General features: G+C 42.9%; 1 protein-coding gene across 1 annotated transcript in view; it reads left to right on the top strand.

The window, feature by feature from the left end:
• Positions 1-5,188: 5,188 nt before the first annotated feature.
• The window catches only part of igsf9bb (immunoglobulin superfamily, member 9Bb), a 133,358-nt gene continuing 118,990 nt past the window's right edge, over positions 5,189-19,556 (top strand). Inside the window, 1 exon segment of the mRNA XM_034226636.1 lies at positions 5,189-5,456. Coding sequence (XP_034082527.1) covers positions 5,393-5,456 — 64 coding nt within the window. The 5' untranslated portion in view covers positions 5,189-5,392.

Raw genomic sequence — 19,556 nt, 5'->3', positions numbered from 1 at the left:
AGTTTCAGACACGCCCGCCGGCAAGCTTCAACGCACGCCGCTGTGTGGACGGGCCGTGACTCTGGGTCGTATTAAGCTGCTGAACAATCAACCTATATGGTCGTTTTCTGTAGGAGGACAGGCTGATTACAAAGCAAGCTTACTATCACCTTGTGAATATTTAAAGGATTAAAGATCTTACAGTCTCAGGAGGAGGTTGAAAAATGTAACGTGCATTCATGTTCACCAATGTAACATTGTCTTTGCAGATTTTACAAAAGAAAATCGGGAATCTATCACTCTAGTTTTACACTGGCATCCTGTCAGTCACATAATGGACTTATAAATACTGTTGGCAAAACACTAAATAGCTATACGCGCTAAAATAAACATGTAGAATTCTTCCAGGAAGGATCCTCTTTATAAACCTAGATTTTGTCAGTGGTGATATCATTGCCACTGGGAAAGATGCAGTCAGAGAACTTAACAGATGGGTATTTCAAATCTAAATTAAGGCTGAGTTCGAAGATGGGTGTGGTCCAAGCAAGGCCATCTGAAGTAGAGGCATGGGGGAATAATCCATTGGCCCCAGATGCCTCAATGAAGTTGTGTCGTAGATTTTGGTACAGAAATGTCCCATGCCCTAGATAAACGGCAAGCTCTGTGCTAAACTTAAAGAGCAGGCTATCCCGCTATTTGCACATCACACAGCTCTTTAAAGCACAATCCTCAGTGTGACAGTTAGCTGAGGGACATGGATGTACTCCCATCACCACAGTGGCAGGATGGCTGCTGAGCGTCAGGATAAGGGCCTTCAGCTGCAGGCAGCGATGTCTCTGTTCTGAGTGAGATGCTAACATGCCGGGGCGTGACATGTCAAGCTCCTGGCTGTTTTTGAAGAAGAGCCGACAGGAGAAGCTGAGGTTTAACAGACTTTATGAGACGTGGCAGGTGGAGCATCAAAGTAAAGATAGTAGTATAGTTGGCCAATCACAGTAGTGGCATCAAAGCCCATTAAGGCGGTACATGGAGCAAAGCAGTTGAAAAAAATGAATGCCTCTAGCGACGAAAGACACGTTATTGTGCTCAATTAATGCATTGGAAAGAGATATTTATTCTATCCAGAGAATACATGTGATGATGAGCAACTGTCCAACTAAATAAACCAACCACTTGATTCACAATATTAATTGAATTAACAATTATTTTATTGTCTTAAAACAAGTTGTTTTGCTTCTGCTAATTTAAAATTAGATATTTGTTTTGTTGTGAACTTTTGTGTTACGGCCCAAGTCATTTTATTTTTTCATGAACCAGTCTAGAAACTGAGTCCAGACTGTGATGCTGTTAGTTTTGACTTCCTGTCTGTCTTCTTCTGTTGATTTCTCTGACGTCCACCGCTCTTTGCACCTCTTTCCTTCTCTTTCCTTCTCTTGAGCTGTTTTTCTTTTCTTTTCTGGGAACAGCCTTCATGAATCCGTGCACTCCACAAATATAAAAGTGAATATTAAAAAAGTGTTCCAGGTTGTTTTCTGATGGAGAAAATGTATGTTTGTTGTCAACAGCTGAAGTTAAGTCGACCGGACTTCTTTCAGCGGATTGATATGACTAATCATGGTCCCTTGATCCTCCTTAGCAACAGTCATGTTATCCTTAGCAGCGGTGTGTTAGCGAGTATTATTATATGTCTTAGTTGAATACTCGATTCTGATTGGTCAATTCGGACATTTCAGAGGTTAATATGACAGTAGTATACAGACCGCTGTTAAGCACTATAATGACCGTTGTTAAGGAGGATGAAGAGAGAGAAAGGAAAATACGTTAAAAGACGGAGCGCTGGATGTCAGATAAATCAGCAGAAGTGTTTAAGGACTTGTTAGTGGATCAGAAACTGTAAACAGACTTGGACAGTCACAAAAAACATCAATCAGAGCTGCCTTCATTCAAAATAAGTTATTGTTGTTGGATATGCTTTTGGTGTACTTTGGAACAGAGTTTTAGTTTATTAGCGGAAGCAATACGATCCTTTTCAAGTCAATAAATAAGGTAATAATTTGTCGAACAATGACCGCCTCGCTGCACATTATCCATTACCTAACAACCTCTGAAATGTCCACATTGAGCATTGAGAATGGAGTATTCAATTAAGCTCTATAATGTAAAAATGGTTTGGTTGAATTCTTGATTTATTTACGACATTCTGTGGTAATCTATTTCTTTATAGAAAACTGATGACAAGAATGTTCTGATAATAGGACCATGTCCCCGATGTGAGTACAAAATAGTTTTTGTATCCGCCCTTTGATTCGTTCCAAAGTTGAATAAGGTTTTTTCTTGGACCATGATATTCCCTTCCACCAAGACTAAGAAACTACTGTAAACGAAAAACATAACCTCCTTTGCGGCGGTAGTGTAATACAGTATTGTATATATATTTGATAAGATAAAATGGATCTTTATGAATCCTCGTGGGGAAATTCAGTAGTTTAACAGAAACAGGGTAAGAGTGAAAAACAGGACAGCACAGATTCACACAGATTAATACAATTAAGGATCAAATCAAAGATACAAATAAAAAATTGTAAATAACTATAAAATAAGAAATATATTTAAATGAACATATATACATATTTAGTCATGTGTACATATTATTTACATGTGTGTGTGAAAACCATGTGTATTTCATGTCCAGTTTGTGTCACATTGTTGACCCCTTGTTGTGCAACCTGATGGCTACAGGCACAAATGACTGGCCGAGGCGCTTGGTGCTGTGTCGTGGAGGGATGAGTCTGTGGCTGAACGTGCTCCTCATCTTCACTAGCTCAGCATGGAGGGGGATGGACGGGTCCTCTAGGATAAAGTCCAGCTTCCTCCTCGTCCTCCCCTCTGCCACCTCCTCCAGATTGTCCAAATCCAACTACAGAGAGCTAGCCTTTCTCACAAGCTTGTTCAGCCTGGCAGGGTCCCTTGTGTTGGTGTTTCCACCCCAGCACACCACGGCAAAGAAGAGCCCACTGGCCACCACAGACTGATAGAACATCTGCAGCAGCCTCGTGCACACGTTGAATGACCTGAGCCTCCTCAGGAAGAACAGCTTGCTCCGTCCCTTCCTGAAGAGAGCATCAGCGTTGTCTGTCCAGTCCAGTTTATTGTTTAAGTGCACTCCCAGGAACTGGTAGCTGTTCACCACCTCCACATCCTCCCCCCTGATGGTGATGGGGGCCTCTTCCTGCTCCACCTGAAGTCCACCACCAGCTCTTTAGTCTTGCTGATGTTGAGCTGGAGGTGATTGTTATCACACGAAGTTCTCCATCAGGGCCCTTCAACAGGAATGGTGACAGCACAGTTCCTTGGGGGGCTCCGGTGTTGCTCAGCAGCACATCAGACACGCTGCCCTGCAGTCTGACATACTGAGGTCTGCTGGTGAGGTAGTCTGTGATTCAAGCCACCAGGCTGTGATCCACCTGCATCACTGACAGCTTCTCAGCGAGCAGGTGTGGCTGGATCGTGTTGAAGGCGCTGGAAAAGTCGAAGGACAGTATTCTTAGTGAGCTGTGTGGCTTCTCCAGCTGCGTGTAGGCTCTGTGGAGCATGAAGAGGATGGCGTCCTCTACACCAATGTTATAGGTAAACTGTAGAGGGTCCAGGGAGTCACACACGTGGGGTTTGAGGTGCTGCAGGATCAGTCTCTCAAAGGTCTTCATGACGTGTGAAGTCAGAGCTACAGGCCTGTCTCCTGGAGTGCTGGGGCGTGTCTTTTTGGGCACCGGGACAATGCAGGAGGTCTTCCAGATGTCAGGCACCTTCATCAGCTTCCAAGAGAGACTGAAGAGGTGCTGAAAAGTTCCTGCTAACTGTCGGCACACGCCTTGAGCACCCGGGGATTGGTGTTGTCTGGTCCCCTTGCCTTCCTCACGTTGATCTTAGAGAGTTGATTCCTGACTTGTCCGGTGGTGATTATCAGAGGTGTTATAGACATATAACACATTATTTTGCATACATTTATGTACTTTTTGAGACACATTTCTACAATAATTCAGAAGGTGTAAAGTGCAAACTCAGACACAGCAATACAAATAAAAAAAGTTGTACATTATTTTATTTGTTACACTCTACAGGAGGGATAAGGGAGAAGTCACAAAGAAAGATAAAGCACATTTAAGTCCAGTTCTGATGGCACTCTAATGCAGCCCTCCTTTATAACAGTGAGTGTGTGGATGGCAGAGATGTGGTGATGCACAGCCTGGAGGATTCCTCTCCTCTAATTGCGCAGGATGATACCGCAGCTCAGCTACAGCTTCACACTACAACCCACCTTAAAACAGTCCCTCTAGTGCTGCATTCATTCCATCCTTGAAAAACAGGAAGATACCACAAATCTTTTTCGACCAAAGTCAGAAACTTGACGACTTGTCAATAGATAGAATAGAATAGAATTGGAGGATGAAACCCTCTTTATTGGTCCCTCGTCTTCATGCACACAGCACACAGTGAAATGTAGTCTCTACTTTTTACCCATCCTAGCAGTGGGCAGCTATTGCACAGCGCCCGGGGTCAGATCCTGACACCTTTGATTTATTTAAATGTTAATCTGTAAATATAGATTAATGTCTTGTTGATGTGTGTAGCCTACATACAATGTACTGTAGAGATATTAAATGGATAAATAAATAAATAAATAGATATCCGCCATAAGTCATCTCTTGTCTGTTATTCATGTATTTTAGGCACGGTCCTTGTTTGATAAATACTAATAATACAAACACTAATTTATCCGAACTGTTTTTAAACCATCACAACGTTTTTCATCACAACTACAATTCAGGGTATTTTTAACTACCTATTTGATTGTATAGCACTACCTATTTGATTGTATAGCACTATACAAGTATTTACTAGTAACAATTTAAGATATTATAATCATAATTATTATTGTTATTCATATTATTATTATTACAGCAGGGTTTCTTTCCAGCTGCCATGAGCACACTGAATTCGTTTCTTTAAAAGGAATTTAGAAACTTCCGAGTATTACCGTATTCAATGAACGCAACCCTCCAGCTTTGAAACAGACAGCACTGTTGACCAATCAGCGCTTGGACCTATTCCTACGCCCATCAATGAAACTGATGCGGAGGCGGGGCCTCCGTTAAAGGGGCTCGCTTGGTTACACTGCGGCTTCGTCAGCTCTCGTCACATTGGCGCAGGTGATCCGTCTCAGGATGCGAGAGGAGAGCGGAGGAGAGGGGCAGAGAGAGGGGAAAGCACCGATGGGAAAGTGTCCGGGGCTCGGTTAACAAGAAGACAGCATCCGGTCCTCTTCAGTTCGTCCTGGGACACTTGGAGATGAGAAATTCACCGAAAGGGGCACTTTGAGATATGATGAGGTTTACTTCTGGTCGGCAATAGTACTATGATTTGGTATGTGGCCACTTTGATAGCAAGTGTATTCAGCACCCGAGGAACGGCCGCTCAAGGTGAGTCGAAGTGCAGAATTTGCATCCACACCGCTTACTGTGCAACTTTTAACTCAGCCTTTTTCCCTCTAAACCTGCTTTCCCACACCTGTCTGTTTGCTAACTTTGAATATATCGCTGTTAAAAATGACATACTTTACGTCGTGAAGTTCATGCGTGTTCATCACCTGTGTGGAGCCGGGCCGGTGATGAGGAAGCACCGCTGATGAGGAAGCACCGTTAACGGTTCAAAGATTTTACACAGCTTAGCAGGGACGATATTTCAACATTTTTGGAGTTAAGACAGCCGTTTTACCCAACATAATATTGTATGGACATGTGTGCTTTGTGTCATGTTTTTGGCTTCATGGTGTTGCAGTGTGTTAGGGTTGACATATTCCACCAAATGTTCAGTTTGCTCTCCGGAGCTTCAGGACGTGTTGCCGGTGTGCGGCTGTAGCAGCATTCGGGCTCACTGAGCTGCACACCGGCTGCCAGCGCTCCATTAAACGTGAAGGCCAATGTGATTAGCATGATGCGCGTGTGTGGATGACATTACAATGCTATGAGTGGAAGGACTTCTTCATGGGGAGCTGTTCCTGTAAAGACAGCCTGTGTCCGTTAGAGGGAGCACTTCCTGAGGCACCACGTTAAAATGAATTATAATAAATGAATTATAAACCATGTCAGTCATGTGTGATGCAACTTTGAACACATATATGATGACTTCATGATAGTTTTTTATTTATTATTATTTTTAGAAATATAAATGTGCTTTCTTGTGGAAAAGAAAAGACTCTTGTTTGACAGTGGCTTTATCCCTGATCCTTCAACCATCCACCTGCAGCTGATCTCTGACTGTAAGGCCCCTATACAGGGCCGGTCCTAGACATTTTGGTGCCCTAGGCGAGATTATGATTTGGTGCCCCCCCCTCCAAGCAATACACAAAGAATATATAAAGAATAAAGGAAAAATCTCTACAAAAGACCAATACACTACAAAAACTGAAACGTATTGACATGTTGGTTATATACATAAAGAAGGTTTCAAAGGTATTCATTATTGTATGAACATGTTTTAATTGGGGGGTGGACGTCACATCCTCTAGGGGGGTCCGGGGGTATACCCCCCGCAAATATTTGTTTTAACATTTTAAAGTAAAATGCTTCAATCTGGTGCACTTTGAGCAGAATTACTAGAGACTATAGATCTAGGGGGTACAACTCTAAACACCCATATGAAAAAGATCAGTTTACATTTTAATAACCAAATAAGTATGTGAACATAACCAATAACCTACGATAGCCAATAACAAATAAATGTAACGTATTTTATTTTTGTTGTTCATTTATATCTTATTTTACCTAGTTAACATTTATTTATTCATGCATTTTTTTAATATCTCCAGTTTTAAACCATATTTTTGGTTTACTGTCCTATAGTATACATTGGAATGATTTCAAACCTGTTTTTATTTATGCTAATCATTATAAAGGTGTGCCTTGGAAATATTTGTTTACATAAATTGTGACCAAACCGTTTGAGTCCCACTGAGACAACTTAGACTAAAGTGAACTATCTAAACACTCAAGAGTCAATCCAACAACAATCCGCGGTACCGATGCGCGCCCTCTCTCTCTTGCTCGCTCGGAGGCTCGCTCTCACTTTGGCTGTGAGCTGCGGGCGCCTGATAAGTCAACATCCCCCACTTTCATCACTTACAGCACCCATCGTACAGGGCAAATGAAAAGTGTAACCGGGGTGAAAAGGTTGTGACTTAATTATGAATGTTGTTACATCAAGGCTGAAAATTAGGATCAGCCAAACAGTCAAAAATGTTTTTTTCCCTCCCAGAACTACCAGCGCAGCGCCACCCCAGATCTGGCGCCCTAGGCGACCGCCTATGTCACCTATGCCTAGGGATGCTCCGATCACCAATTTCGGGGCCGATACCGATCGCCGATGGGGTGGGGGCCTAAATGGAAGATTTAAACATCACTTTAAATCTTCCATTCAAAGTGATGTTTAAAACTCAGTTAATGGGGCTCATTCACTGGAGCTTCCACAAACAACAATCAACTTAATTATTACATTCAAATGATGTACATTATTCAAGTTTACATTCACTTTGGATAATAACACGGGAGAAATGAGCGGAAGCGCTCTCTTTTCCTCTCTCCCTCTCTCTCTCCCCCCTCTCTCCCCCTCCCTCTCCCTCCCCCTCCCTCCCCCTCTCCTGACAGCCTGTCAGTATCTTATGCAGCTCACTGATCCAGTAATGAGTGACCCGACAGTGAAGAATACATATATTTATAATAACTAGTTTAGCTTGTTCCAGAGGTAGATAAAATAGCTAAGTGTGTTAGGTCTAACTCTTGTGTGTTTTGCTCCGCTTACCGGTCCGGCGGGCGGAGCTGCAGGATTTCTGCTTCACACACATTGCATAGCGCTATTTTACTCTCTTTTTCGGACACCTTAAAATAATGCCAGACCGGTGAAGCCATTTTGGCGAGCTTGTTTTGCCGCACACAGAGAAAAGTGTCATGTATTTTACGTCATGCGATCGGCTCTCGCAATTGGCATGTTTAGAGAGCACCGATCGATCGGTAGAGAGTGAGTATCGGCCGATCTCGTTTGGTGACCGATCGATCGGAGCATCCCTACCTATGCCAAAGACCGGCCCTGCCCCTATACTATAGAATCAGTTTCAGCATTCCCAATATTATTGATAGGGACGCAACTCATAAATATTCTCATTATCATTAAATCATCTGCTGATCATTTTCAGTTTTTCTTTTTTTTATACTTTAAAATGTCAGATAAATGTAAATCTTCCCAAAGCCCCGAAATTATTTTGCTTCTTTGGTCCGGCAAACATTCCAAAGCCGAAAAGCTCCATATTACTGTCATAGTAGGTTACTAAGGAAAGACGGAGATATTCTGAACCCAGTGAATTTTATGAGTGATTCCAAAAATAACTTGGATTTAAAATTAAAACCTAATTTTCTGATCCATTAATCAACTGATTATAGCTCTAATCATAAATGACATCACTTGTAGTTGGTAGACCCACGTGGTACTGTGTGGACTGATAGTGTGTAATGTGTGCACGTGAGCTTTTCTCATTGGTGAGAACTGCGATGTGTGGTGAGAAAGGAAAGCCTTAAAAAAAGAAGGAATCCCCTCATGTTCCATAGAGAGGGGAGATGCAGGAAATCTGAACAGCTGATTAGATGACACAGAAAGATGCGTTTGATGGTATGAAATAGCTTTCCATCACTGTTTTAAATGTTGACAAATACAGGTTCACATATGTTTATTCTCTCTGGGTTGCCACTTGGCTCGGCTGGCTCCACAGTTATGTAATGCTCTGCCTAAAGAGGGTACACTTAAGCATCGTCTGGGAAAAGAGGGAGACTTAGGGAGATGTGTTTAAGCGGCTTCCCTCCTCTCCTCCACGGTTGGGAGAGCAGGCAACTTGGCAGAAACACTTACTTCTGTGGAGGAGCGACTGAGACTGGCCCAGCCTTAAGACTCTCCCTCAGTCAGTAACTGGTCATACATCTGGCCCCTGTCGGAGCTTTAACACACCCACAGTGCTCTAAAGCATCCACACACACACACACACACACACACACACACACACACACACACACACACACACACACACACACACACACACACACACACACACACACACACACCACACACACACACACACACACACACACACACACACACACACACACACACACACACACACACACACACACACCACACACACACACACACACACACACACCACACACACACACACACACGCACACACACACACACACACACACACACACACACCACACACACACACCACACACACACACACACACACACAGCAGCAGCAGCATCCGTCTGGCCTAGCGCTGCTGTCTCCAGCTGGCAGAGGCCTCGACTTTTGCCACAGATAACCTGGCCCTGTGCCAGACCCTCCTCTGTCCTCCCCTCCTCTCGGGTTTCCTGTACTCCTCACCTTGTTTCATCCCTCCCCCCTCTCACTTTTTCCCGTCAGGGAGAGGTGGGAAGTAACTAAGTACATTTACTCAATACTGTAGTACACATTTGAGGCACTTGTACTTTACTTGAGTATTTCCATTGAATGGTATGTTATACTTCTACTCCACTACATTTAAGATAAGACAAGATAAACTTTATTATGTCAACAGATTTCCCGTAACTGTATGAGGTTAGTTAAAGCAATAATATTAAGTTTAAATAACAAATATTAGGCTCAACTCAATATTATTGCTTTCAACTAACCTAATACCGTAATGTGACATTTCTTGACATTATACATTTAATTAAAGTCAAACTTTCAGTGTTTTCAGTGTGGACTCAGGGCCTCGCCGCCCTCCCACCCTCTTTCCGTCTCTCCTCCCGTCCCTCCTCCCGTCCCTCCTCCCGTCCCTCCTCTCGTCCCTCCTCTCGTCCCTCCTCTCGTCCCTCTTCCTGTCCCTCCTCTCATCCCTCCTCTCGTCCCTCTTCCTGTCCCTCCTCTCATCCCTCCTCTCGTCCCTCCTCTCGTCCCTCCTCTCGTCCCTCCTCTCGTCCCTCCTCTCGTCCCTCCTCTCGTCCCTCTTCCCTCCTCTCATCCCTCTTCCTGTCCCTCCTCTCATCCCTCCTCTCGTCCCTCCTCCTGTCCCTCTTCCTGTCCCTCCTCTCATCCCTCCTCCCGTCCCTCTTCCTATCCCTCCTCTCGTCCCTCCTCCTGTCCCTCCTCTCGTCCATGCTCTCGTCCCTCCTCTCGTCCCTCCTCTCGTCCCTCCACTCGTCCCTCCTCTCGTCCCTCCTCCTGTCCCTCCTCTCATCCATCCTCTCGTCCCTCCTCTCGTCCCTCCTCTCGTCCCTCCTCTCGTCCCTCCTCTCATCCATCCTCTCGTCCCTCCTCTCGTCCCTCCTCTCATCCCTCCTCTCGTCCCTCCTCCTGTCCCTCCTCTCATCCATCCTCTCATCCATCCTCTCGTCCCTCCACTCGTCCCTCCTCTCGTCCCTCCTCCTGTCCCTCCTCTCATCCCTCCACTCGTCCCTCCTCTCGTCCCTCCTCTCATCCATCCTCTCATCCATCCTCTCGTCCCTCCTCTCGTCCCTCCTCTCATCCCTCCTCTCGTCCCTCCACTCGTCCCTCCTCTCGTCCCTCCTCTCGTCCCTCCTCCTGTCCATCCTCTCATCCATCCTCTCATCCATCCTCTCGTCCCTCCACTCGTCCCTCCTCTCGTCCCTCCTCCTGTCCCTCCTCTCATCCCTCCTCTCGTCCCTCCTCCTGTCCCTCCTCTCATCCATCCTCTCGTCCCTCCTCTCGTCCCTCCTCTCTCCCTCTTCTCGTCCCTCCTCTCTCCCGCTCCGTCCTGTCACTTTCCTGTTCCACACACTCTGGTGAACATACTCATGTCCCTGCAGGTTTCCCGTGGCTCGCTCCTCATGGCTGGGTAGACGAGGGAGGGGAACATGGTGGGTTGTGTTAATGGAGGCTCAGGGCGCTCCACAGCAACCGTCTGCTGCCTCACGCACACACACTTGTTACCCCTACCCACGCACACACTCACACAACGCATACACACACATGTCAACATGCCCCTGGGGGAGCTGTGTGTCTTTTAACCAGGATCTGAACATATGCCCACTAACAGGCTGCCTACCTTGCCTAAGTTGGACTAATTATGATTAAGCTGTGAGATAAATGCCACTCTGTTGCTCAATAAGTGCATATGCCAGAAAAACGGCAAGAGCGATGGGGGTAGAGGAGGAGGGGTGATGCTTTATTGTTTGGATCATAGAAGAAAAAAACAATGGGAAAATAGCTTTTTCATTTTTGAAAGATTTTGACCATATATCGTTTGCTTTGTATCAATTTAGCACAACCCTGACAGCATCACTAACCGGCAGCTCAAAGAACACACAGAGCTTAATTTTCGCCTACAGATGCACTTTCCACTTATTTTTTCTTGAAGATCTTCTTGAGATTGTGAAAATGATATTCTGATTTGGTCAAGTGTGTTACAGACTAAGTAAGTAGGTAAGTAACTGGTAACCCAGGTAAGTAACTGGGTTAAGAAGTATGTAAATAATCATAACACTTTAAACTAATTTCAGGTGATGACTTCTTAAAGCTTTAGAAAGGAAAGTGACCTCTCCTTGTTGTTAGCGTGAGTGGGAGGATGTGTGTGTGTGTGTGTCGTCGTGAAAGCACATATGTGAATAATTTGCTCTCGCTATCTGTAGAACATAAGTGTTGCAAAACAGTTGGGTAACCATATTAGCATCATCATGTGTATCAGCGGGTGTTCAGTGATTTCCCTGATACACACTGATTCACCTTTGTTGGGGTGTGTAGAACCCAGCTGACCTAGAACTGACCTAATTTTCAGTGGAAAAGGGTGCAAGTCACACCAAACAGGATAAGTAATAATAATATTTAATTAATTTAATTTATATAGCGCTTCTCATCTGCCAAGACACATTTTGAAGCGTTTAAGTAATGCAAAGTAAAGTGCTGCAAGACCTGCCATCAGTCTTTAGAATTTGATGTGGCCCCACGTAGAGCTGATGATGCAGGAAGACAAATAAAAACTGTCCAATCATTGACTTATCTGTCCTTATGAGAGCACGCCCCATGGGCCTTTGAGAATATTACTGCCCTCTCTTTTCTCAGCAGCAATACTATAAGAAGTTCACTTAAAGAAGCGCTATTGTGCTTTTCTTAGTTGTCCCCTTCCTGTAGTGTGTTATAGGTTGTTGTGCATGTAAATGGTCTGCAAAGGCTAACATCTCAAAGGTTCCTCCAGAGGAAGTTTCTCTCACACACACTCCCTTGGCTTAAACTCCACCATTGGACTCCTCTGTTTACTTCTGTAACATAGTGACATCACTATGTAACACTCGCACTGCTATTGGCTAGAGCTCCAACTAATTGTACGTGATGTGCTAAGGAGCGGGAAATCTTTGACACATCTCTAAGCGATTGACCAATCACAGCAGAGCAGGCCAGCTAACCAATCAGAGCAGACTGGGCTCTGGTTTCAGACAGAGGGTGAAAAGAGGTGCTGCAGCACAGGCAGTATGTGACAAATAAAGAGCTTTTGATCATTAAAGCATGGAGACATGTCACAGTAGAAACACATAGTACAAATAACAACCTGAACATGTGAATATTATCACATTTTGGAACTGATTTTGTTCACATTACCAAATTAGTCAGCTTACAAAACCATAAAAAACCTAAAAAATACAATTATAAAAATGTTGAAGAGGTGATTCATTCTTAATTATAAGCAGATACATTTAGGTATGTATTGTTTATTTCTGTGGTGTGGTTTCTGTTGTTGCCATGGTAACATGGTCGCATGCAGTGGCAAGCTAAACATGTCCCCCCCCCCCTTCTCCATGCTGCTGCTGAAGTTGTGCTTATTTTGGAAACAGTGTAAGTGGTGCTAACCCCCCGCTGTGTGAAAACACCTTTACATCTCTCTGTGTCTCTGGATTTAATTGGATTACAGTTAAACGTGACTGTGGAACACATCTCCGTTACACTGAGAATCTGCAGAGCTGTAACACTACTCAGTTGATTGAGTAGTTGATGGATGGAAGATGAATTGGCAACTATAAGTTATTTTCTAAGAATAATAGCAAAGTGTCTGCTTCCAGCATAGCTTTAAAGCTCTGTTTGTGCTCGAGTGAAATGAGATTCATCCAGAAGCTCCCAGGAAACTTTGGAATTGAGTTTGTGATTCAGGGGTGTACATTTGGTGTATTTTTAGATGAACTGTGTGGTGCCTAATTAATGTAATCCTCAGAAACCTCTCTGATATCCCTGCTTGTTAACGAACCCCGGCCCACAGTGTGATGACCTGATGGCTGTTCTTCCTTTGAGTGGGTGGCTGCATGGTGAAAACAAAGCTGCTGACCAAGAAAAAGAGAGTTTGATTTAAATCCTGGGGATGTTCAGCATTTTCTCACTGATGCAGTCGTGTGTTGAATGATTTGTGTGGCTTCGATCTGGCCTTTTATCGATCTGATACCTATCGCTGCACTTAATGACTCAGTGACTCGACATATTTCAACGTAAATCTTGTCTGCATCTCACCCCTGCACTATATTTTTGCCAACGTTCCCCTGGACTTTGCGAGTAGCTGCCTTTTTATGGAAAGCACTTTCTCCATGTCAATTTTTTTTGCTACTGGACTTCAAAAGGCTAATTTCCATTCTGGAGTGTACATGCACTTTAAAGTTCAGTCTCTTGTGAATGTGTGGGGCCGGCCAGAGTTGAAATTAGAGTTAGAGTGAGATGGCCAACACAGCTTCAGATACAATGATTCTCCAATTCCAACCTTCGACTCTGAGGATTGAGGCCACAGATCCTGTTAAAATCAGAGGAAGCATCTAAGCTTAGCCTCTTGCTCTGCCAAAAAAAATGCAAAAACCCAACCTTTACACTATTTAAGATGGCAGTTTTCATTCTGATTGTTAAAGTTGTCCTCTGGGATTCTGGAGAAAGATCCACTTGGTCGGTTTTCCCTTTACAAAGCGAGGGCCTTGCATCATCATGGATTTTTTTTCAAGCACAAACTGAATATTCACAACATTTTACAAAAAGTATGTAATTTTCCAACATTCTTCATTGAAGTTTGAATTTGTCCACACTAGTTTATAGGCTACACATGGAACACAATTCATCTTTTATTTATTTTGTCGGCAAGAAGAACGATTGGACATAATAATAGGATACATCTACAATTTAACCCTTAAAGCTGCATTCACATGATAGGTGGTAATGCTCTGCACTCTGCTGACGTTGCCGTTGTGTTTCTATGGTGACAGCGATGGCCCCCCTTCTAGGTGGAAGCGCTACCCTCAGCATCGCACACTGTTCAGCATTGTCGCTGAGCCCTGCGCTCAAAGTTCAAATTATTTCAACTTCAAAACTTGATGTAGTGGCCCAAGCTAGCAGGGAAGGTAACCATAGAAACAACTGGCTGTTTTCACCGCAATACTCATCGCCCAACATCGCAGTGAGCAAAGAGCTAATTGCGTATCATGTGAATGCAGCTTTAAGGTGCTCCTTTCTGCAGGTAAACTTACCATTAGAAAGGAAAAACTCCCTACTCATGTAATGACTAACAGACCAAAATTATTTACTTTATTAAAATATAATGCAAAAAAAAAAAAATGGTCACATTGGAGAAGCTGCACATTTCTTCTCCATGGTTCATATGTGTGTGCAGTGTAATCTCTTGCTGTTCCATGTACAGAAGCCTCCACTCCCATTGATCTTAACTGAAAGCAGCCCCCTGTTGTTAAGGGCAAATGGTACACTTCATAAAAGTCACCAACCTTGAGATGGCAATCATTCTGCTGTTTGGGCCAGGGAGCAGTGAGCAGGGGCTGCTGCCAGGCCCCGGGCTCCCAGCAGCCCCTGTTCAGGTTCACTGAAGCAGGCTGTGAGCTTGTTTGGCTCGATGAACCGATTTGAAACAGATTGGCAGCCAAAGAGGCTCCATGTGTGGTTTGAGATTGTTACCGGTTATTTTTTCAATTATAAATGGGCAGTCCGGAGAGTGTCGGTGTTGAACTCGGGTCAATGTGTTTGTATTTCAGTCCAGTTAACCCAGAAACACTCGACTCGTGTTAACAGCATGATTATTATGCGGCCATGTTTAAGACTGTTTAACAGATGTATCACTGGGAATGCTGTTTCCATCTGATATGCTTGTAGAGGTGTTGGGATAACAGATACGATTATATACAGTATTATGACTCAACTGTATGTTCCTTTTAACAGAATAATGTAATATGGAACTTAAATGGACTGAATGGGTTTAGTTTTGATTAGTGTATTTAAATCAAGCTATACAATATTATATACCTGAAGAGAAACATAAGTAACGTTACATTTCATTATGTTTTAATTGGTCGTCTTTAATGGTGACATCATTGTTGTTGTTGTTGTTGTTGGTTGCCAGAAGTTGCCATAACTTTGACTTTTTATACAGTTTCAAACCACATTTTTGCAATACTCTACTGAAAGGTGCTGGCAGAGCATATTGTTACTATGACAATGATATCTCAACATCATATCACCACAGTTGTAAGTCCCGCTGGCAGATCTGCTACAACGGGCTAGTCTTTGCTATGATAGTTTCCATCAGACAGAAACGGCCAAAGACAAGCCTTACATTCAATTTCTACAGTGACGTCACTGGCGCTTTTGTGAGATGTTGAAATATTTTAAACATTCATTGTTCGCTGTGGGCACACAAAAAAGGCGCTCTTTTTCTCGAAGCGGCCACAAGGCATGAGCTCTGTTCTCATTGGTATCTAATGAAAAAAGACGCTGGCATTCAAAAAAAGGTTCTCTCGCTGCGAAAATACAATTTTCTTATCAGGACATTTATTTGTTTAGCTCAAGCTTCACTTACTGGGTCCCCTAGTGGAGGGCTCTTAATCAAAACTATACATTATTAAACCAATCTGTAATAATAGATGAAATAATGCGTACAACACTGGACTACTAAAATAATGGATACCTGCAGTCCTGTCAAAAACAATGGCAGAGTCAGGTGTTTGGGGTGTAGTTCAATATAGATACAACCCAGTTTCTAGTTGTTTTCTTAATAGCCTTTTGGCTCACATAAAGACAGCTGCTTTCTTTAACACATATTCCCTACTTAACACCTTACAGCTACTCCTTCCATCTGTGAGGGACTTAAATAGATTCAGCGGTACTTAAACATAAGTCTGTATGATATACTGATCACGAACAAGTATATGATTTGATCAGACCTTTCAGCTCAGCACTTGAGAAGGTATTGCTCTGTGGTATTTGTTCTGAATAAATTGTACCAGTGTCCTTTAGCTGACTCATCTTAAGCTAGTAATTGCTGTATCTCTTCTGCTGCAGTCAGGATAAAGTGTGTGCACATCATCAAAATATTGGCTACTTGTAGTGCTCCTGTGGCGTTTACATTGATTCATCTATCTTAGTTTGGTTCTGCTGTAGCACTGGACTTAAAGCAAGTGATATTTCACTTTAGCTGCACATATAAAGGTGTGTGTCTTTTCAAATGTTCACTGTTCAACTGCATTATTTTTCATGCTTGAGGCTCTAAACTTTGAGCATGATGCTGACCATGCTAACATGCTCACAATAAAAACATAATGAGGATATAATGGTTATAACTCAACTTCTTAGTTGCGATGTTGATAAGTAATTGTGCGGTGTCCCTGACATATTACAAGCCAAAAGAAAGACTTACCTCACCATCCTCTGGGCTCGACCAATAGCTGATCCTCTCTCAGCAGATCCACCTTCAGACCCTATCTTTGTGGCTCAAAGAGCTTTAGCGAACCGTAGTTGGTTTGTGATCGGCACAGATCCACTTCAGTTCCTTGGGAATCACCACATTGAAAACCAATCAACAGCACTTTGGCCTGATCATGACGCTACACGATAAGGATCACCGGTCATTTCATTCATATCCTAGGAAACATGAAAATCTAAACCAAGATGAATGGAAATCCATCCAATTGTTTCAATAACCTTTCACTGAACACCACAAAAGTCAGAAGGATTCCTCCTCTGGACACTGTAGGGATCTTTAACAAATGTCATTAGAGCCCAGCCACCAGCATGTGTAATAAAACACATCACATTTTTTATTTCACCGAGCACACTTTATTAATGTTATTTTGCCAATTGTTAAGCTTTAGAAAAGTGTGGATGACAGACAGAATAGAAACCCTTGATTCAGGATGCTGTATTATTCCTGGTGGCACAGCAAACTAAGGTGATGAGCAAAACACCCTCAGCCGTTCATTAACTTACCCAGTGGATTGATTATCAGCCTTTCTTGTTCTTATTTGGAGGGTTGTGATGAATGTTTTGTCATTTTACAATTGGGAAAAAGGAATATTACTACTTGTGCACCTTCCAATCAATCTGAATTTTGCTAATGCTAATTAAAGTACAATGCACTTCAAAACATAATCTACTGGCCTTTCCATCCAATTTAAATTAGTGTTGTTCCTTGATATCCCTTTCGAATTACGTATTGTTGTTGCAGGGTTATATTAGTTTACTGCTAACATTTCTCTGTGCAGAATTTTTGATCAACTTTTTCCTTGAATGTCCTGTAGATTAAATGCGTTATTAGGACATTGTTCACAGATCTTTGGGGTTTCCAGTTGGGAAGACAGATGTATCAGATTGGCAGGGGAAGCTTTATTGAAGTATGGAGCAACTGTGAAGGACACCATTCAGGTGCATGAAGAAATGACGGCTGTTAGTTTCCCAGCTTAACTCCTCACATCACCCCGGGGTTAGGTAAGGCCAGTCTAACACAATGCTGAGACACCTTGTGTGGCCACCTCTCTTTTCAATAAGAATGATGTAAAGTTACGGCATATTGTTGGCTTTTTCACATTTAGTTGTACAGCAGATAGAATGATCAACGACCCACTATGTCCGTTTGGATATGCGCCAATGAATACATAAATTCAACAATAGCTAAGATATGTTGCCAAGAAAACTTACATTTAAAAATTTTTGAGCAAAAGTTTGGTTTTGCCTCCGTGGACACAATGCTGTTTTGTGTGTGTGGGCCGCTCTTCGTAGTATTGGTGATCGTTGGTCGGACAGACACGACATGATTTATTAGACCCGTTTTGTAGCCTGCTTGCTTCTGTGCTTGTAAAGAAAGACGGCTGTTTCTAATCATTTATAAATTCAACTTTTATGTACCACTCTGATTAATTAATGTTAACCCCTCTGTGACCTCTCAGGCTTAGCTGTGTAAACATGTTGAAGTGTCTGTTTCTCCTAAAATAAGCATGTTTTGGGTGCAGGTTTTGAAAGGAGCATTTCCAAAATGTTTATTCATACCAATACCATCTTCATTCTGAGGGTTGTTAGTGCAGCAGTGTGTCTTTTGGTTTCCTGCTCCCATGTATACATTCTCTGAATACTCCCTCCCCCCCTCCATCCCCAGCTGCCGGCTTCCTGCTTGTCTCATTTTACAGCCCGGCCTACTGATGCAGCACAGTCAGCTTCCTCCACGCCGACATCTCCAGACCCATTAAACATTCATTGGATAGGGCCACAAGATACCTCAGATAGCCTCAGCTCTGCTAATCTAAATTCAGCCCAAGATATGAACTTCACACCCTAACCCTGATACTGCAACCAAGAGGCAGGTTCTATAGGCATGGGTTGTGTATGGGTTCAATAATAATATCTATTCATACAGCAGACAAACTGATGGATGTTGGTGTGGCACAGAAACTGACACATGATCCCCTCACTGCTCTATAGTACATGGATTGATACAGTTTTCCACACAGAATTGTGGTTGGCAGTAATTAGGCCCAACATCTTAAAAGCAGTTTAGATTACCAGGATGTTCCCTCTTCATTCACTGAAACAACTGAAACGTTGACATTCATTAAATGTATTATGTCAACAAATGTCCCATAACTGTATTAGGTTGGTTGAAAGCAATAATATTAAGTTGAACCTGAACTCTTTTTTTATTTAAAGTTAATATTATTAGTTTCAACTAACCCAAACACCAGTGGCGACCCTCTGTGAGGGCCTAAGATATTCTAAAAAATAATATTTTAAAACATTAAAACATACATTTTTCATTAGTTTTACCAAAATAACTTGATTTAATTGTATTTAAAATAACATTTCCAAAGAAATAAATCCTTCGAATCTGCCTGTTCAGTTTTTGTTGGAATATGAAGGGTTAAATGCCGTCTCTGCGTTACCGTGAAGACGGGAGGGCTTGTTGGTCCCTCTGTACATTCACAGAGGGCCAGCTATAGTAACTATATAGAGAGAGTAATGTATATCATATGTATCATATCTTCCCTCTAAATGGGTGGTCTTTATTTTCGCGGACTTTATGACAAGATCCGCCCGCTGTGAAGTTTATGCATGTGTATAAAGTGGTGCAGTGACGCGTCCTAAAACCCGGAAGTAAGCTGCGCTCGGGTTCCCACGACAAAAAAGCAATGAGATTTCTCCATCGGATTTTGGAAAATAAGGTATATATATATAAGGAAATAAGGTC

Source organism: Gymnodraco acuticeps, unplaced genomic scaffold (genome assembly GCF_902827175.1).
Source record: "Gymnodraco acuticeps unplaced genomic scaffold, fGymAcu1.1, whole genome shotgun sequence".
In the NCBI taxonomy this organism is placed as follows: domain Eukaryota; kingdom Metazoa; phylum Chordata; class Actinopteri; order Perciformes; family Bathydraconidae; genus Gymnodraco; species Gymnodraco acuticeps.
The sequence above is the reverse complement of the archived record's forward strand: the minus strand, read 5'-3'. Positions and strand labels throughout refer to the sequence as shown.